This window comes from Corythoichthys intestinalis, chromosome 9 (genome assembly GCF_030265065.1).
Source record: "Corythoichthys intestinalis isolate RoL2023-P3 chromosome 9, ASM3026506v1, whole genome shotgun sequence".
In the NCBI taxonomy this organism is placed as follows: domain Eukaryota; kingdom Metazoa; phylum Chordata; class Actinopteri; order Syngnathiformes; family Syngnathidae; genus Corythoichthys; species Corythoichthys intestinalis.
This window is the reverse complement of record NC_080403.1, coordinates 28,993,312-29,006,146: the sequence shown is the minus strand read 5'-3', so window position 1 is coordinate 29,006,146 and position 12,835 is coordinate 28,993,312. Positions and strand designations below refer to the sequence as shown.

The following is a 12,835-nucleotide window of genomic DNA, read 5'->3' as shown; positions in this document are numbered from 1 at the left end:
GCTCTTGACTGCGACTCAAAGGAAAATATGGAATAATTTAAAAAATCTTTATGTATAAAACATAAAATTTTGCAGTACATAGTTTTTTACTTACAGTACTGTGTGTGAGAATGGTGAGAATATACACTCACCGGCCACTTTATTAGGTACACCATGTTGGACCCCCTTTTGCCTTCAGAACTTCCTCAATTCTTCGTGGCATAGATTCAACAAGGTGCAGGAAGCATTTCTCAGAGAGTTTGGTCCATATTGACATGATGGCATCACATAGTTGGTGCAGATTGGTCGGCTGTACATCCATGATGCGAATCTCCGGTTCTACCACAAAGATGCTCTATTGGATTGAGATCTGGTGACTGTGGACGCCATTTGAGTACAGTGAACTCATTGTCATGTTCAAGAAACCAGTCTGAGATGATTCCAGCTTTATGACATGGCGCATTATCCTGCTGAAAGTAGCCATCAGACGTTGGGTAGATTGTGGTCATAAAGGGATGGACGTGGTCAGCAACAATACTCAGGTAGGCTGTGGCGTTCCAACTATGCTCAATTGGTACCAAGGGGCCCAAAGAGTGCCAAGAAAATATTCCCCACACCATTACACCACCACCACCAGCCTAAACCGTTGATACAAGGCAGGATTGATCCATGCTTTCATGTTGTTGACGCAAATTCTGACCCTACCATCCGAATGTCGCAGCAGAAATCGAGACTCATCAGACCAGGCAACGTTTTTCCAATCTTCTATTGTCCAATTTCGATGAGCTTGTGCAAATTGTAGCCTCAGTTTCCTGTTCTTAGCTGAAAGGAGTGGCACCCGGCGTGGTCTTCTGCTGCTGTAGCCCATTTGCCTCAAAGTTCGACGTACTGTGCATTCAGAGATGCTCTTCTGCCTACCTTGGTTGTAACGGGTGGTTATTTGAGTCATTGTTGCCTTTCTATCAGCCCGAACCAGTCTGGCAATTCTCCTCTGACATCTGGCATCAACAAGGCATTTCCGCCCACAGAACTGCCGCTCACTGGATATTTTTTCTTTTTTGGACCATTCTCTGTAAACCCTTGAGATGGTTGTGTGTTAAAATCCCAGTAGATCAGCAGCTTCTGAAATACTCAGACCAGCCCTTCTGGCACCAACAACCATGCCACGTTCAAAGTCACTCAAATCACCTTTCTTCCCCATACTGATGCTCGGTTTGAACTGCAGGAGATTGTCTTAAACCATGTCTACATGCCTAAATGCACTGAGTTGCCGCCATGTGATTGGCTGATTAGAAATTAAGTGTTAACGAGCAGTTGGACAGGTGTACCTAATAAAGTGGCCGGTGAGTGTATTCTGCAAGGTATATACATTTCTTATTCAATACTATCTTTTAACAGCAACTCTCCGATTAAAATTAACTGCTAAAAATTGTATTTTTTAATTTAACTGTAGGGATGTCCCAGTCCGATCACATGATTGGAAATCGGGCTTATCGCACCATTTTTCAGAGGATCGGAAATGAGTGAAAAGGATTAAAAAAAAAAAGTTATATATATACTGTATATGCAGTGGTACCTCTACATACGAAGTGAATTCGTTCCAGGACCTTTTTTTGTAAGTCGAAATGGTCGTATGTCGAGCAGGATTTTCCCATAGGAATACATTATAATTCCATTAATTCGTTCCACAGCCGAAAACCTACTCTAAATCCTTGATCAATACTGCTGGTACACAGAGCAAAACAAATAAATTATAAATAAAATTGAATTATAAATAAAAATCGGAAAAATAATATAATAGTAATAATAATAATCATAATATTCATTCATTCATTCATTTTCCATGCCGCTTTTTCCTCACGAGGGTCGCGGAGGTGCTGGAGCCTATCATACCTGTAATAATGTGACGAATCAGGTGTGTGGTGTAGCTGAACGCACCGTGTGTTTGACATGTCACAGTGAGGGAGGACTTTTTACTTTCACTCCCCTTGTTCAGCTGGGACGGACAATAGGCATGTTGCGTTGTACAAGTTCTGAAATAAACGATCAAAAACCTAAGGAAGTTGGCGATTTTTTTTTGGCATGGCAATGTTGCAATAATAACAATTGTCACCTTAACTTATAAAGCCTGGCGAACGGAGGATGACCGCTGCGGCACTGTCATAAAGCGTCATATTTCGAGCATGTCGTTGGATGTAGAAACAAATGGCGAGTCAAATTTTACATAGGATGTCGAAAAGATGTGTGTTGAAGTGATCGTATGTTGTGGTACGACTGTATATGTTTTTCTGCTTCGTGCTCAAACAGCCTCCCACATGCCCTCCTCCTGCTGCTTTTCTTGGTCACCAATGCAGCTGGCATTTGATACTTAAAGCTAATGATGACTTACAGGTTTATAGCTTTGATCTGCCGAGTGAAGGCTTGGTAGCTCTACGATCATAGGCAAAAATGTGTCATCGTTTAGTCAATCTTCGTTGTCGAGAGGGTGTTCTCGGTAGCGTAAGCGTCAAAGCGTGAGTGAATTTGAGTAGACTTACTTATATGAATTATATGTTATGAAGAGTGATTAAATTACGGCGTTAAAGGTGATGCAATGAAAAACGTGGGTACACCTACATTTTGTGCTGGTGCACCTTAAGAAAAAAGTTAGGCGCATCAGTGCAACAAATGCAAAAAAGGAAGTGCGGGTCTTTGGCAATATACATCACAATGTTAATTTTTTCCAATATCGTTCAGGCCTTTTTTTTTTTTTTTTTTTTTTTTGAAGGGCTAAAAAGTAACAGAATAATCCAGAAATACAATGGCATTGCCAAAAGATTCAAAAGTATATACGTTTTATACTCCACAACACTCCTGGAAAAAGAGGAACAGGAAGTACAGTAAAATACTGTAACATTTTTGAAACTTTTGTTCAAATAAAATAAAAAACAAAAACCAAACAAACAAACAAACAAAATTCCGGTATCGGGACTCGGTATCAGCAGATTCTCAAAATCAGGTGAGTCAGACTCGGGTGCAAAAATATGTGATCGGGACATCCCTATTTAATTGTGTAGTTTTCATTGTGACCCAACACAACTCTTTATAACATAGCACAATGTAGGTGCAAGGAGAAGATTATCTCCTATAAATTACAAAGTTGGTTTCAAATTAAACAACCATTTTTGTTGTTGTATTCATTATCTCTGTACGTAGATGGGCTTCTTCAAAAGGTCAGATCCATATGGTACTACCATGGAGAAGGCCCAGCTCAGACCACAAGCATCATCAGAAGCCTAATCAGAGGGATGGAGCAGCTCTTCAACACAACTGGAATATTATCCCATTCCTAAATTATTAATGAGACTTGATTAGCAGGAATTGTTGGTGGACATTATGGGTGTTTGATCACTGGACCACGTATTACCTGGTGCTGCACTAAAATATAAAACACAAAGATGAGAAGGACATGCAGTTAACTGTCCACTGCTGTTGAAGACATCAACTTTTACTTCCTCCCACATTTCAAAAACATTCAAGTGGCTTAATTGAAGAGTAAATTTCCCATAGGTTTGAATGTAAGTGTAAATAATTGTTTCTTGCTATGCTGGTGGCTGGTTACTAGTCAATATCCCATCTGCTCACCCGGGATGTAAATTAGGGCAGTCAGTATAGAATATAGATGGATGGGTGTTAAATTCACATTAGTGGCTTAACAATTTAATTCCGTAAAGATGGAGCCAGACAAAACAGTATTCGTTAATGTTGCTATTACAATTTCATTAACCAGCCTATTGTAAATGTCTCGTAAGAGAATTTCCTCTTTTTCTGCTTACCAAAAGATGCACACTGGTCCTTTAAAGGCCTGTTTCAGTCCAGGAAACACAAACAAAAGGCATAAATGCTCTGGAATTTCTTCTCTCTGAAAAGATTCAGTCCAGTTTGCAATTTAGGTTCAGATTGGTATTTCTTGATGTCACTGATATTACTTTTGTAAGGATTTCAAACCAAAAATATCGTTATTTATGCTACAGTGTCATGTTGTGAAATGTACTGTACCGCCTGCAGGACAATCCTGAACAAACTGCAATGTCTAACTTGAAAATTATCTCTCCCATATTGGGAGGCATTCTTTGTGTATGTTGTAAAGTATGGTGTTTATGCTTTGACTCAGAATAAAGCCTTATTTTGTATACCCATATGTCACTGAGCACTGTAGGAATATGTTCATATCTGCTAAGGGAATTCTTTTTGATGAGCTTCCCAAAGTGTACCAGTAAATGTTTTCTTCCATCGTTGGTTAGTGAGTTGTACACCTTTCTGCTGAGTGTGTGCTAGTGTGTTTTCGCTGAGTTCCACTGCATGCATGCTCCCTCCCTCCCTCCCTCCCTCCCTACCCTTGCAATAAAAGCTCAGCTGGCACAAGGACGCTTCAATGCAGAGGAGCACAAATTTCCTGAGAAACAGACGGAACAACAGACTTATTGATTGGAGCAGTGAGTAACAAGACTGTTTTACATCTTAGACATAACTAAATAAGGTGTGTGCGTGTGGGTGTGCGTGCTACCATGCATGTTGTACTGTGTATGCATAGAACACATGAGGATGACTCGTGGATTTTTGAGTCCGGGGGTACATGAGTGAAGGAAAGACTTATCAAAAACAATTGTAAAAGCAGAAAGGTTGCTGTGAAATATAAACAAATACAGTATATTTTACACTATGACTCATCCTCAGTAGTTTTCTGCTGACTGAGCTCAGCCTAACGACTGACTGATCCTTTGTGACACCCATTCAGAATGGCATGAGAGTGGCTTTGCATTTGCTCCGTGCAGTAAATCAGCAGACCGGGTATTAGTGCGTTCATCAATATAGGAGCAAATATTCTATGTACAGTATTTCAGAAATACATTTTTTTTTGTGAAGATGACTTTTCAGTTTTTAATAAAATCACAATTTACTGCATAAAATAAGTATAGTACTTCAGATTAAGGCTCAAATTAGAAAATGTACGATATTTACTCTCTTCGATCTATATTAAAATAGATGTATAAATTTGTATACTCACTTTATATTACTGTATTACTGTATTTACTTTAGATTACTGTATATTTTAATTAATGTTAAAGGACAGACTTAAACACAACAGTTATATTCAGAAAATGGCACTTGAGAATGATATACAGAACCAGATGGGATTAAAATGTTAGACAATTACAATGCATCCTCTAAATTGCTCTTTATTCTGTCCAGAAACCACATACTCAGTGTGTTGTAATCATGGCCAGTAATCTGATAAAGAATCCAAGTGGTGAAGGTAAGTAAATTGTCATTTGCTTTGTAAAATGAGATTATTTGTTGTGTATATCCAATACATAACTTCATAATACAATCTTTTTTGTGGAATGTATATATGAATTTATGATGCCTTAAAACTAAAAAATATGTCCTCATACAATATAGGGAAAATGTGACATATTATTTGGCCACATTTGACATTCTCATGGGTGTTAATTCTAAAACATTTTGAAATGTCAATGAGATTATACTGCTTTTCCCCTCACAGAGAAACTGGATTTCTGGGAGCTGACGGAGAATGGTGGGAGTGAATGGATAGTAGAGGACATGCCGGGAGACTGTGGTCATGACTTTAGTGATACAGCCGTGATGAAATACTTTGCAACCTCCTTTGAGTTAGTGTGAATTACACACAGTTGTTGGACAAAATAATGGAAACACCTAAAACAATCAACAAAAACTAATTTAATATGGTGGAGGTCCACCTTTTGCAGCAATTACAGCCTCAATTCTCCAAAATACTGATTCGTACAACATGTGAATTGTTTCCAAAGGAATTTTAAGCCATTCTTCAGTTAGAATACACTCACTTTTAGAGACAATGGCGGTGGAAATCGATGTCTTAATGAATCTCTAAAACTGACCATAAATGCTCAATAATGTTGAAGTCTGGGTATTGTGCCGGCCATACGAGATGCTCAACTTCATTAGAATGTTCCTCATGCCATTCTTTAACAATTATGTTCAATGATTATGATGCCAAAATTTTAGGTGTTACCATTATTTTGCCCAACTTCTGTATTTGTCTCCATATTCATGTTTGGTTGGACATGCAGGCCATTGAACTGGAATGTTATCAAGTCCCAGGATTTCATTACAATACAGTGAACTCCCAATAGTCGAACACAATTAGTTCCGTCATGCAGATTGGCTAGTTTTCCCAGCTTCCCAAAAAATCTGATGTTCTATACACACCCACCCACACAAAAACAGATCAACATAGAATGTATTTTTTTCTTGATAGTGGGGTGAAATTGGAGTACGCAGAAAAAAATCCAAGACGGTACATACATTAAAAAGAGAAAGTCCTCAGATAATAAATTGGCTGCCAATGATGGCGAAAGACGCCTAATCAATTTTGACGGCAGTGAACAATCATGGAAGTAAACATTCTGAGGTAAGGGTTTATTCATAAATAAATGACAATGTCATTATCAGCCCTTCTCAGTTAAGATGGATAGGACGTGTATTGCCGGCAATGGCAGCCGTCAGTTAACCCTTTAAGCGACAAAGTAAAAAAAGAAATTGCGACAGGAACAAGACATTTACCAAGCTGGAGCTGCAAATATGGCGCCTGCCTCATGGAGTTATTACTTTTCACCACAGTTGCAATTTTGAAACTTTGGCGCTTAAAGGGTTTTAGGAGCCCTGATAGTTTTTACCATGATCATGACGAAGGTCTGGGGTCCAAATTCAGAAAACAGATTAAATAAGACCAGCAAGGCGGACATGCTACCTACAGTACATGCATGTTGCAATTTGTGAAAACCATTATTTCATTGATTTGAAATTTGAGTCTTTTTTTTTAAATTCTAGGCTGTGTCTGAAGAGACAGGTGATTGACTTAATCGAGGAAGGTTTCACTTGTGAACAGCTGGACATCCAACCTGTCGTGTCAGTGGAAGACTGGTAAGAAAATACAAATACAAATAAGTGGCCTCACACCAGTGATGTGTGATGAGGTTCATAAATGGAGTGACACATTTGCCAGTATATTAACAACCAGAACCAGATGTTTAATGCCGGTGTGTTAAAAAACAGAAAGCCTGTCACTTTCATCTTTCCACAATATGTTCATATTTTGTTTCCAGCAGTTTACTGTGCACAGCTGATTACAAATTGTAATGTCATCTGCTCCAGCAGAACCTTGCTGGATTTGTTGTGTTTGGTACTAGTCTTACGAGATTCTACTGGGTTTTTTTTTTGTACTGATTTTGCTGGCAATTAAACCAATATCTGCTGGATTTCTTTGCAGGGATAATGGATAAAAGTACTATTTAAATGAAGTCTAATATTAATTATTCGATCCCTAATAAAGATAAGCGGTGTTGAAAATTAATGTTTTTTTGTTCACATGCAGGTGAGGCTCTGCCTCCCATAAACACACTTGTGCCTCACTCAAATTCAATGGTATGTGCCAGCCACAGACTTATATTGTATATACCCCAAAGGTACTGTGGGAGGCAGGACTGCGGCTGCACTTACCAAATAACAGTGTGTCTGCTCGATGAGAATCATGAGGTGATGCAGGAGTTCAGACCTGAGCCCGTGACTCTAGACCCGGAATGTGACGACTGTTCATGGAAACAGGTAAACAAAGACAAGACAAGAAGCTAATGCCCAGGATGGCAATCTGTTTGTAAAATGTTTTGTAATACTTCTCATCCCCAGGTCAGCCACAAATTTTCTGAGTACGGACCTGGACTGCGTTTTATCTCTTTTGAACATGGAGGGCAAGACACAAAGTATTGGGAGGGGTGGTTTGGTGTGCGGGTTACTGGGAGCTCTGTTACTATTCATGTCTAAGCAAGTGATAGGGAGAAATGCATAGAATGTGCGATGGTTTGAAGTTTAACATAGATCGTGCAAGTTGTATTCTATGTGGTGAACGGACAGATAGGGATGGTGTAGATCAGGGGTGCTCAAAATTTTTACTTTTAAATACTCATTTATGTTGGGGGGTTCACCAAGAAAGCTCAGGCGTCTATTTTTTTTATTCAACACAATTCAACTTTATGTGTATAGCGTATAGTGCCTACAAAGGTCAGCAGCAATATTGCACAACATAATGGTAAGCCTTTTTTGGCCTAAAAAAAAAAAAAATATATATATATATATATATATTGTATATTCGACGCTGCAATCTACCCACACTTAGTGTTGCGATCGACTGGAAGATTGAGATCAATGTCATGAGCACCCCTGGTGTCAATATAAGTAGTACATACAAAATACAAATGGATGATTATAAGTACATGGAATAAAGTATAAATTATATCAAAAATTCTCTGTCAAATTCAGTTTATGACAAGATCAAGATTCCAGATGTGAGCAACTGTTATTATTTTAGTAAGGATGATGCATTGCAGATAATGTGCTGAGGTTTAGCCGTTTTCCCGACATTGATTGTGAGTTACTGATACTCACTGCCCCATCTTGCATACAAAATGCTGAGATCAAGTGCAGAATTTTTATCCACATTGTTTATCAATATTGTTTTACTCAGCTGTCTGATGTCAGGTTGCCACTGCAAATGAGAATGTTCTCAAATGCCTTACGGCACAGGTGTCAAACAGATTCCAGAAAGGGCCAAGTCAAACAGATTCCAGAAAGGGCCAAGTGGGTGCAGATTTGCTTTCCAACCAATGAAGAGGACACCTTTTCACCAATTAGATCTTTTACATGTGTAATCAGTTAAACATTGTCAGGTGCTGCTTGTTTCAGCAGGAAGTTCATTGGTTAAACTCTCTGCGTTGTATCGGTTGGAACAAAATCCAGCACCCACTTGGCCCTTTCTGGAATCGGTTTGACACCTGTGCCTTACGGGGACAGGTAAAGTTTAGATGTCTTTTTAAATACAACAACAGAATTATCATTGTGTTTGTTTAGTCATTTAGAAACACCCAAAAAGAGTTTAGTTTTTTAAAAAATATTCACGTTTAGGTAGGAGTTAACATTTTAGCAACATCTCTTAGTATAATGCAGTAATGTTGGCTCTAATTTAAAACACTATCATATAATTATACACATACCAGTATTCAAATGTATGTATTTGCGTTAAAGAAGATCATTATCTTTTAATGAGATTTGATATTTGGATCTTTAGTTGCGGACAGTGAGTGGTCCAGTGTGTGGACGCACTTGAAAACAGTAAACTCAAAACTGCAGAAAAGAAACTCGCGGTGGGAATCTTTATTTAACAAAATACAATCTTAAAAATGTTTAAAACAAAATAGTTGATATAAAATTAAGTCAGGCATAGGATAGTTTGCATTGAATTAAGTGTCATTCACAACACAGAGTTTGCCTCATCACCAGTTTCCATGACTGATTTAAAGTCATTTTCAACTACTACAATATTTTAGGAGATGGTTTGAGACAAAAAGTTACAGTAACCAAACAAATGGGTACACAAAGGCAAGAACGGTTCAAGGTTCAATTTACAGTTGCTATTAAAAAAAAAAAAAAAAAATTAAAAAAAAATAATCCTAATTAAAGCTATCCTTGAAGCATACTGAGAAACATTAGGCATCCGGTGTAGGACACATTCAGTACTACTCCCAGAAAAAACAGGGCATGAATTCAATATCCTATATTGACTGCTTGAAGAGGTAAAAATGGTCACAATACAGTTCATGCTACAATGGTAACTGTCTAAATGTTTCCTGTTCAGAGGAGAGGTATCATTTACATACCACTATGAAAAGACATAGGATTGAAATAGCATTCAGGCTCACTGTAAACAATTCATTGTTGTGTGTGAAATATTTGACTACTAACTGTTCTCAAATATGTTCTCACCATGCTAATAGTGCATTGTAACACTTAGAATAAAAACACTTCATGACATATTCAACATTACATGACTCAATAATAGAAAAAATAACCCAATATAATTCTTTTTGGGGTGGATTCCACTTCAGGGTTTTTACTTGATATAAAAAATTGAAAGGAGCCACCTCCACCTAAGTCTGTAAAACCTCTGACATTATGAAAACTGTTATTTGACCAGCCTTGCAGAGGTTGTGTGCTATTTTTGACTGCTGTACAAATGTTTTCCTGTGATGTCGTGCATGCCACTCTGTTGGAAGTCGACACATTGGCTACATTTATATGCAGTCAATATTCGGGTTAAGGTCAATATCCGGTTTCTTTTTCTTCCAGACATTTAGAATAAACCAGTTAAATTTGCATACAGGGTGTAAACCCTTCAGGATGTTGTTGCCCAAATTGTGACGCATGTAGACAATCACACACAGAGAACGTAATTTCCACACATTGCCAAACTCTGCTTGTCATCATGTTTTGCGCACCATTTTTATTTAAAAACTCATACTCCTGATATTTTCTACCGCCAATAAAAGACAACGTTCAAGAATTTCGCCACACTAATGAAGTTAGGAGTATCCTCTACACTCCAAAAATCATTTGCCAGTTATTATGCTACCTGCACTAAAAAGACCAAAATTCCTTGTTGACAAAACATGCGAGGAACACAACCGTTATCTTTCTAAAAGGGTGATATCCAGATTGTCATGTACATAGCCAGAAGTTTTTAAAGGTTTAACTCAGGAGTAATAGTAAGATTTTTAAAAAAGGAATATATCAGGTTTTTTTCTAAACATATTTAGAAGGCTCTGTAGCCAAGTTATTATGAGTGGGTTATTGGCTCAATGTAAACTTGGCCCTTGTCTTGTTGCAGTGTTCGTGGTAAATGAACTCACACTTGTATAGCGACCTTCCACCATCAAGGCACTCAAAGTGCTTTTACACTATACGCTCATTAAACCAACTGATGATGCAGCATCAGGAGCAACGCGGGGTTCAGTATCTTGCTCAAGGATACTTAGGCGAGGTCACCAGGGTGGGGAATTGAATCCAAAACCTCTGGGTTGGGGAACAACTACACTACCACTGATCCACAGCACCCCATCATTAAGTATTTCATATCCTTTCAATCTCAAACACCAATAAATATTATATATATTATATAAAAACTACCTACTGCCCCTAAAACAGAGATGTATTCCAACATATGATTTAGCTAAACTAAATATTGTTCGCTGCAGTGGTGAGAGCGGCATATGCATATGTGTGAGTGATTAAATAGTACCGCCTCTCCCTCAGTTTGAGCCAGGAAAAACCGTGATCGAGGCAGCAAAGACGTCAATTTCATTCCCCTTGTGGCTGCATCTGTTTGCAAAACTTTTCAAACTGCTGATGTTCCAGCTCAGTCATCACCTTGTTCAAAGCGTAGATCTGCACGTAAAATGGATGAGACAGTAGGCAGTTAGTAGCAACACAGACGTGTGTTAAAAATAATTCTACTGTTTTGTTTTGGGTCACCTCTGCACGTTGTCGCTGTTTAAGTTCCTGCTGTGCAGATTTCTGTTTTGATCGGTCTCCTCTGGTTGGGGTACTGTTTAGCTTCGGCTTGTCCTTACGGCAGGCAGGTTCCATTGTGAATATTCTTGCAGAAAAAGAACGAGGTATGTTGTTTACAATTTTGAAGCATGAAAAAACGACAAGTCTGCAATAAAGTAATACACAAATAATTTATCTTTAGTGACTGGAAATTAACTGAACATTAATACGTCTCACGTCACAATCGTAATTGACGTTTTTACTTACTTTTTGTCAGATAAACAAAAGTGAATGTCAGCCAGAAAGCTAGCACCCACTTGGTGTACACAAATGCAGGACAACGCGATGACTACACAAGCACACAGTTTACAGATTAAAAATATATATTGACCCCTATATACTTGGTGGCAAGCAGAATGCAAACGTTTATAAACAGGAGAAAGCTTCTGAAACGAGTATATGGAGCGAGCTAAGCTAAGCTAGCTTGTAGCCGAGAATGAAAAGTGTTGCAACTAAAAAAGTCCGTCTAGATTAAAAGCAGCAAGAAAGTTCCGCTGCTTTTAGCGTCATTGATACCAAAACTGTGTCGACAAATGTGACTTTTGGCACGGGAAAAATAATCAAAGGCCAATCCAGTAAATGTTACAAAACTTTTATTTTAGGTGGGGAAGTTTTCAAGGGCAAAAAAAAGTGTATATCTGACAGTCTTCATTGCGTCTCAATTGTTTTACACACGCGCGCACGCGCACACAAACACGCATACACACAAAGTTAAGAGAATATTTGCAAAGTAATGTAATTCGAAAATTGAATTAGCACATAATTGAGCCCTTCGCCTTTGCGTAGTAGTACTGTTGTAAACCACAAGATGTCGGCCTCACATAATGGTCCACTCAGAGTTGAGCCTATCAATCTGATGGGAAAAAAAAAAAAAAAACTCACAGGTTTGAGCGCTGTTCTGTCCTCCCTAACGTGGGGTACATATTGTGTTATCCCATACAAGCACGTACACACATTCACAGAAAGTACACTTGCATTGTCTGTAATGTATACAGAATAATCGATAGATCCAGCACCTAGTGGTTCCTGTACTAGCAAACCCAGCACCTTGCTGTATTTGTTGTGTTTTTGGTACTGGTCTCGCTGGCATAAAAACCAGCATATATATGATGAAGTTCTTAGCAGGGTTGAGTGGGCCTCACACCAGCAGCCATAGTGGTTCAAAGCCTAATTATCACTTCAGAAATAAAAACAGACATTATAGGGCACAAAACAACTAAAATGTGTTCTCAGAACTAACTCTTCTGACATTTTTGTTGTTGAAGTCTGAATGTGTGCACGTGCCCTCTGGCAGTGCTGTACCACAATAGGATTTATGGTTCAGCATACCAATGGTTTACCTGGATTTATCCTCTGACTGCAGAGAGAGTACACT

General features: G+C 38.4%; 3 protein-coding genes across 5 annotated transcripts in view; 2 read left to right on the top strand and 1 right to left on the bottom strand.

Moving 5' to 3' along the window:
* Window positions 1–4,153, top strand: part of LOC130921802 (integrin alpha-5-like) — a 58,912-nt gene extending 54,759 nt beyond the window's left edge. For all 3 annotated transcript variants that reach the window (XM_057846092.1, XM_057846095.1, XM_057846093.1), the window contains one exon: window positions 3,175–4,153. In XM_057846092.1, the coding sequence (XP_057702075.1) occupies window positions 3,175–3,258 (84 nt within the window). In that variant the 3' untranslated portion in view covers window positions 3,259–4,153. The remainder of the gene's footprint in view (window positions 1–3,174) is intronic.
* A 203-nt stretch (window positions 4,154–4,356) lies between these two features.
* Window positions 4,357–8,651, top strand: fbxo2 (F-box protein 2). The gene is made up of 6 exons (XM_057846369.1): window positions 4,357–4,454; window positions 5,212–5,275; window positions 5,525–5,651; window positions 6,853–6,945; window positions 7,488–7,626; window positions 7,708–8,651. Exons 2-6 carry the CDS (start codon window positions 5,239–5,241, stop codon window positions 7,840–7,842), a joined length of 531 nt encoding a protein of 176 aa, XP_057702352.1. The 5' UTR covers window positions 4,357–4,454; window positions 5,212–5,238; the 3' UTR covers window positions 7,843–8,651.
* Window positions 8,652–9,195: 544 nt separating this feature from the next.
* svbp (small vasohibin binding protein) lies at window positions 9,196–11,903 on the bottom strand. Its single transcript, XM_057846131.1, has 3 exons — window positions 11,668–11,903; window positions 11,383–11,506; window positions 9,196–11,295 (listed from the first exon to the last, which is right to left on the bottom strand). Exons 2-3 carry the CDS (start codon window positions 11,494–11,496, stop codon window positions 11,209–11,211), a joined length of 201 nt encoding a protein of 66 aa, XP_057702114.1. The 5' UTR covers window positions 11,497–11,506; window positions 11,668–11,903; the 3' UTR covers window positions 9,196–11,208.
* Between the last annotated feature and the right edge of the window lie 932 nt (window positions 11,904–12,835).

What these genes read in the sequence shown, in the direction of transcription:
- fbxo2 (XM_057846369.1), top strand. Translation starts at nt 5,239, where the DNA reads ATGGCCAGTAATCTGATAAAGAATCCAAGTGGTGAAG. An exon ending in TACTTTGCAACCTCCTTTGA is followed by an intron (nt 5,652 to 6,852) that starts GTTAGTGTGAAT and finishes TTTAAATTCTAG; the next exon opens with GCTGTGTCTGAAGAGACAGG. An exon ending in GTCGTGTCAGTGGAAGACTG is followed by an intron (nt 6,946 to 7,487) that starts GTAAGAAAATAC and finishes TATACCCCAAAG; the next exon opens with GTACTGTGGGAGGCAGGACT.
- svbp (XM_057846131.1), bottom strand. Translation starts at nt 11,496, where the DNA reads ATGGAACCTGCCTGCCGTAAGGACAAGCCGAAGCTAAACAGTACCCCA. An exon ending in AACAGCGACAACGTGCAGAG is followed by an intron (nt 11,296 to 11,382) that starts GTGACCCAAAAC and finishes TTTTACGTGCAG; the next exon opens with ATCTACGCTTTGAACAAGGT.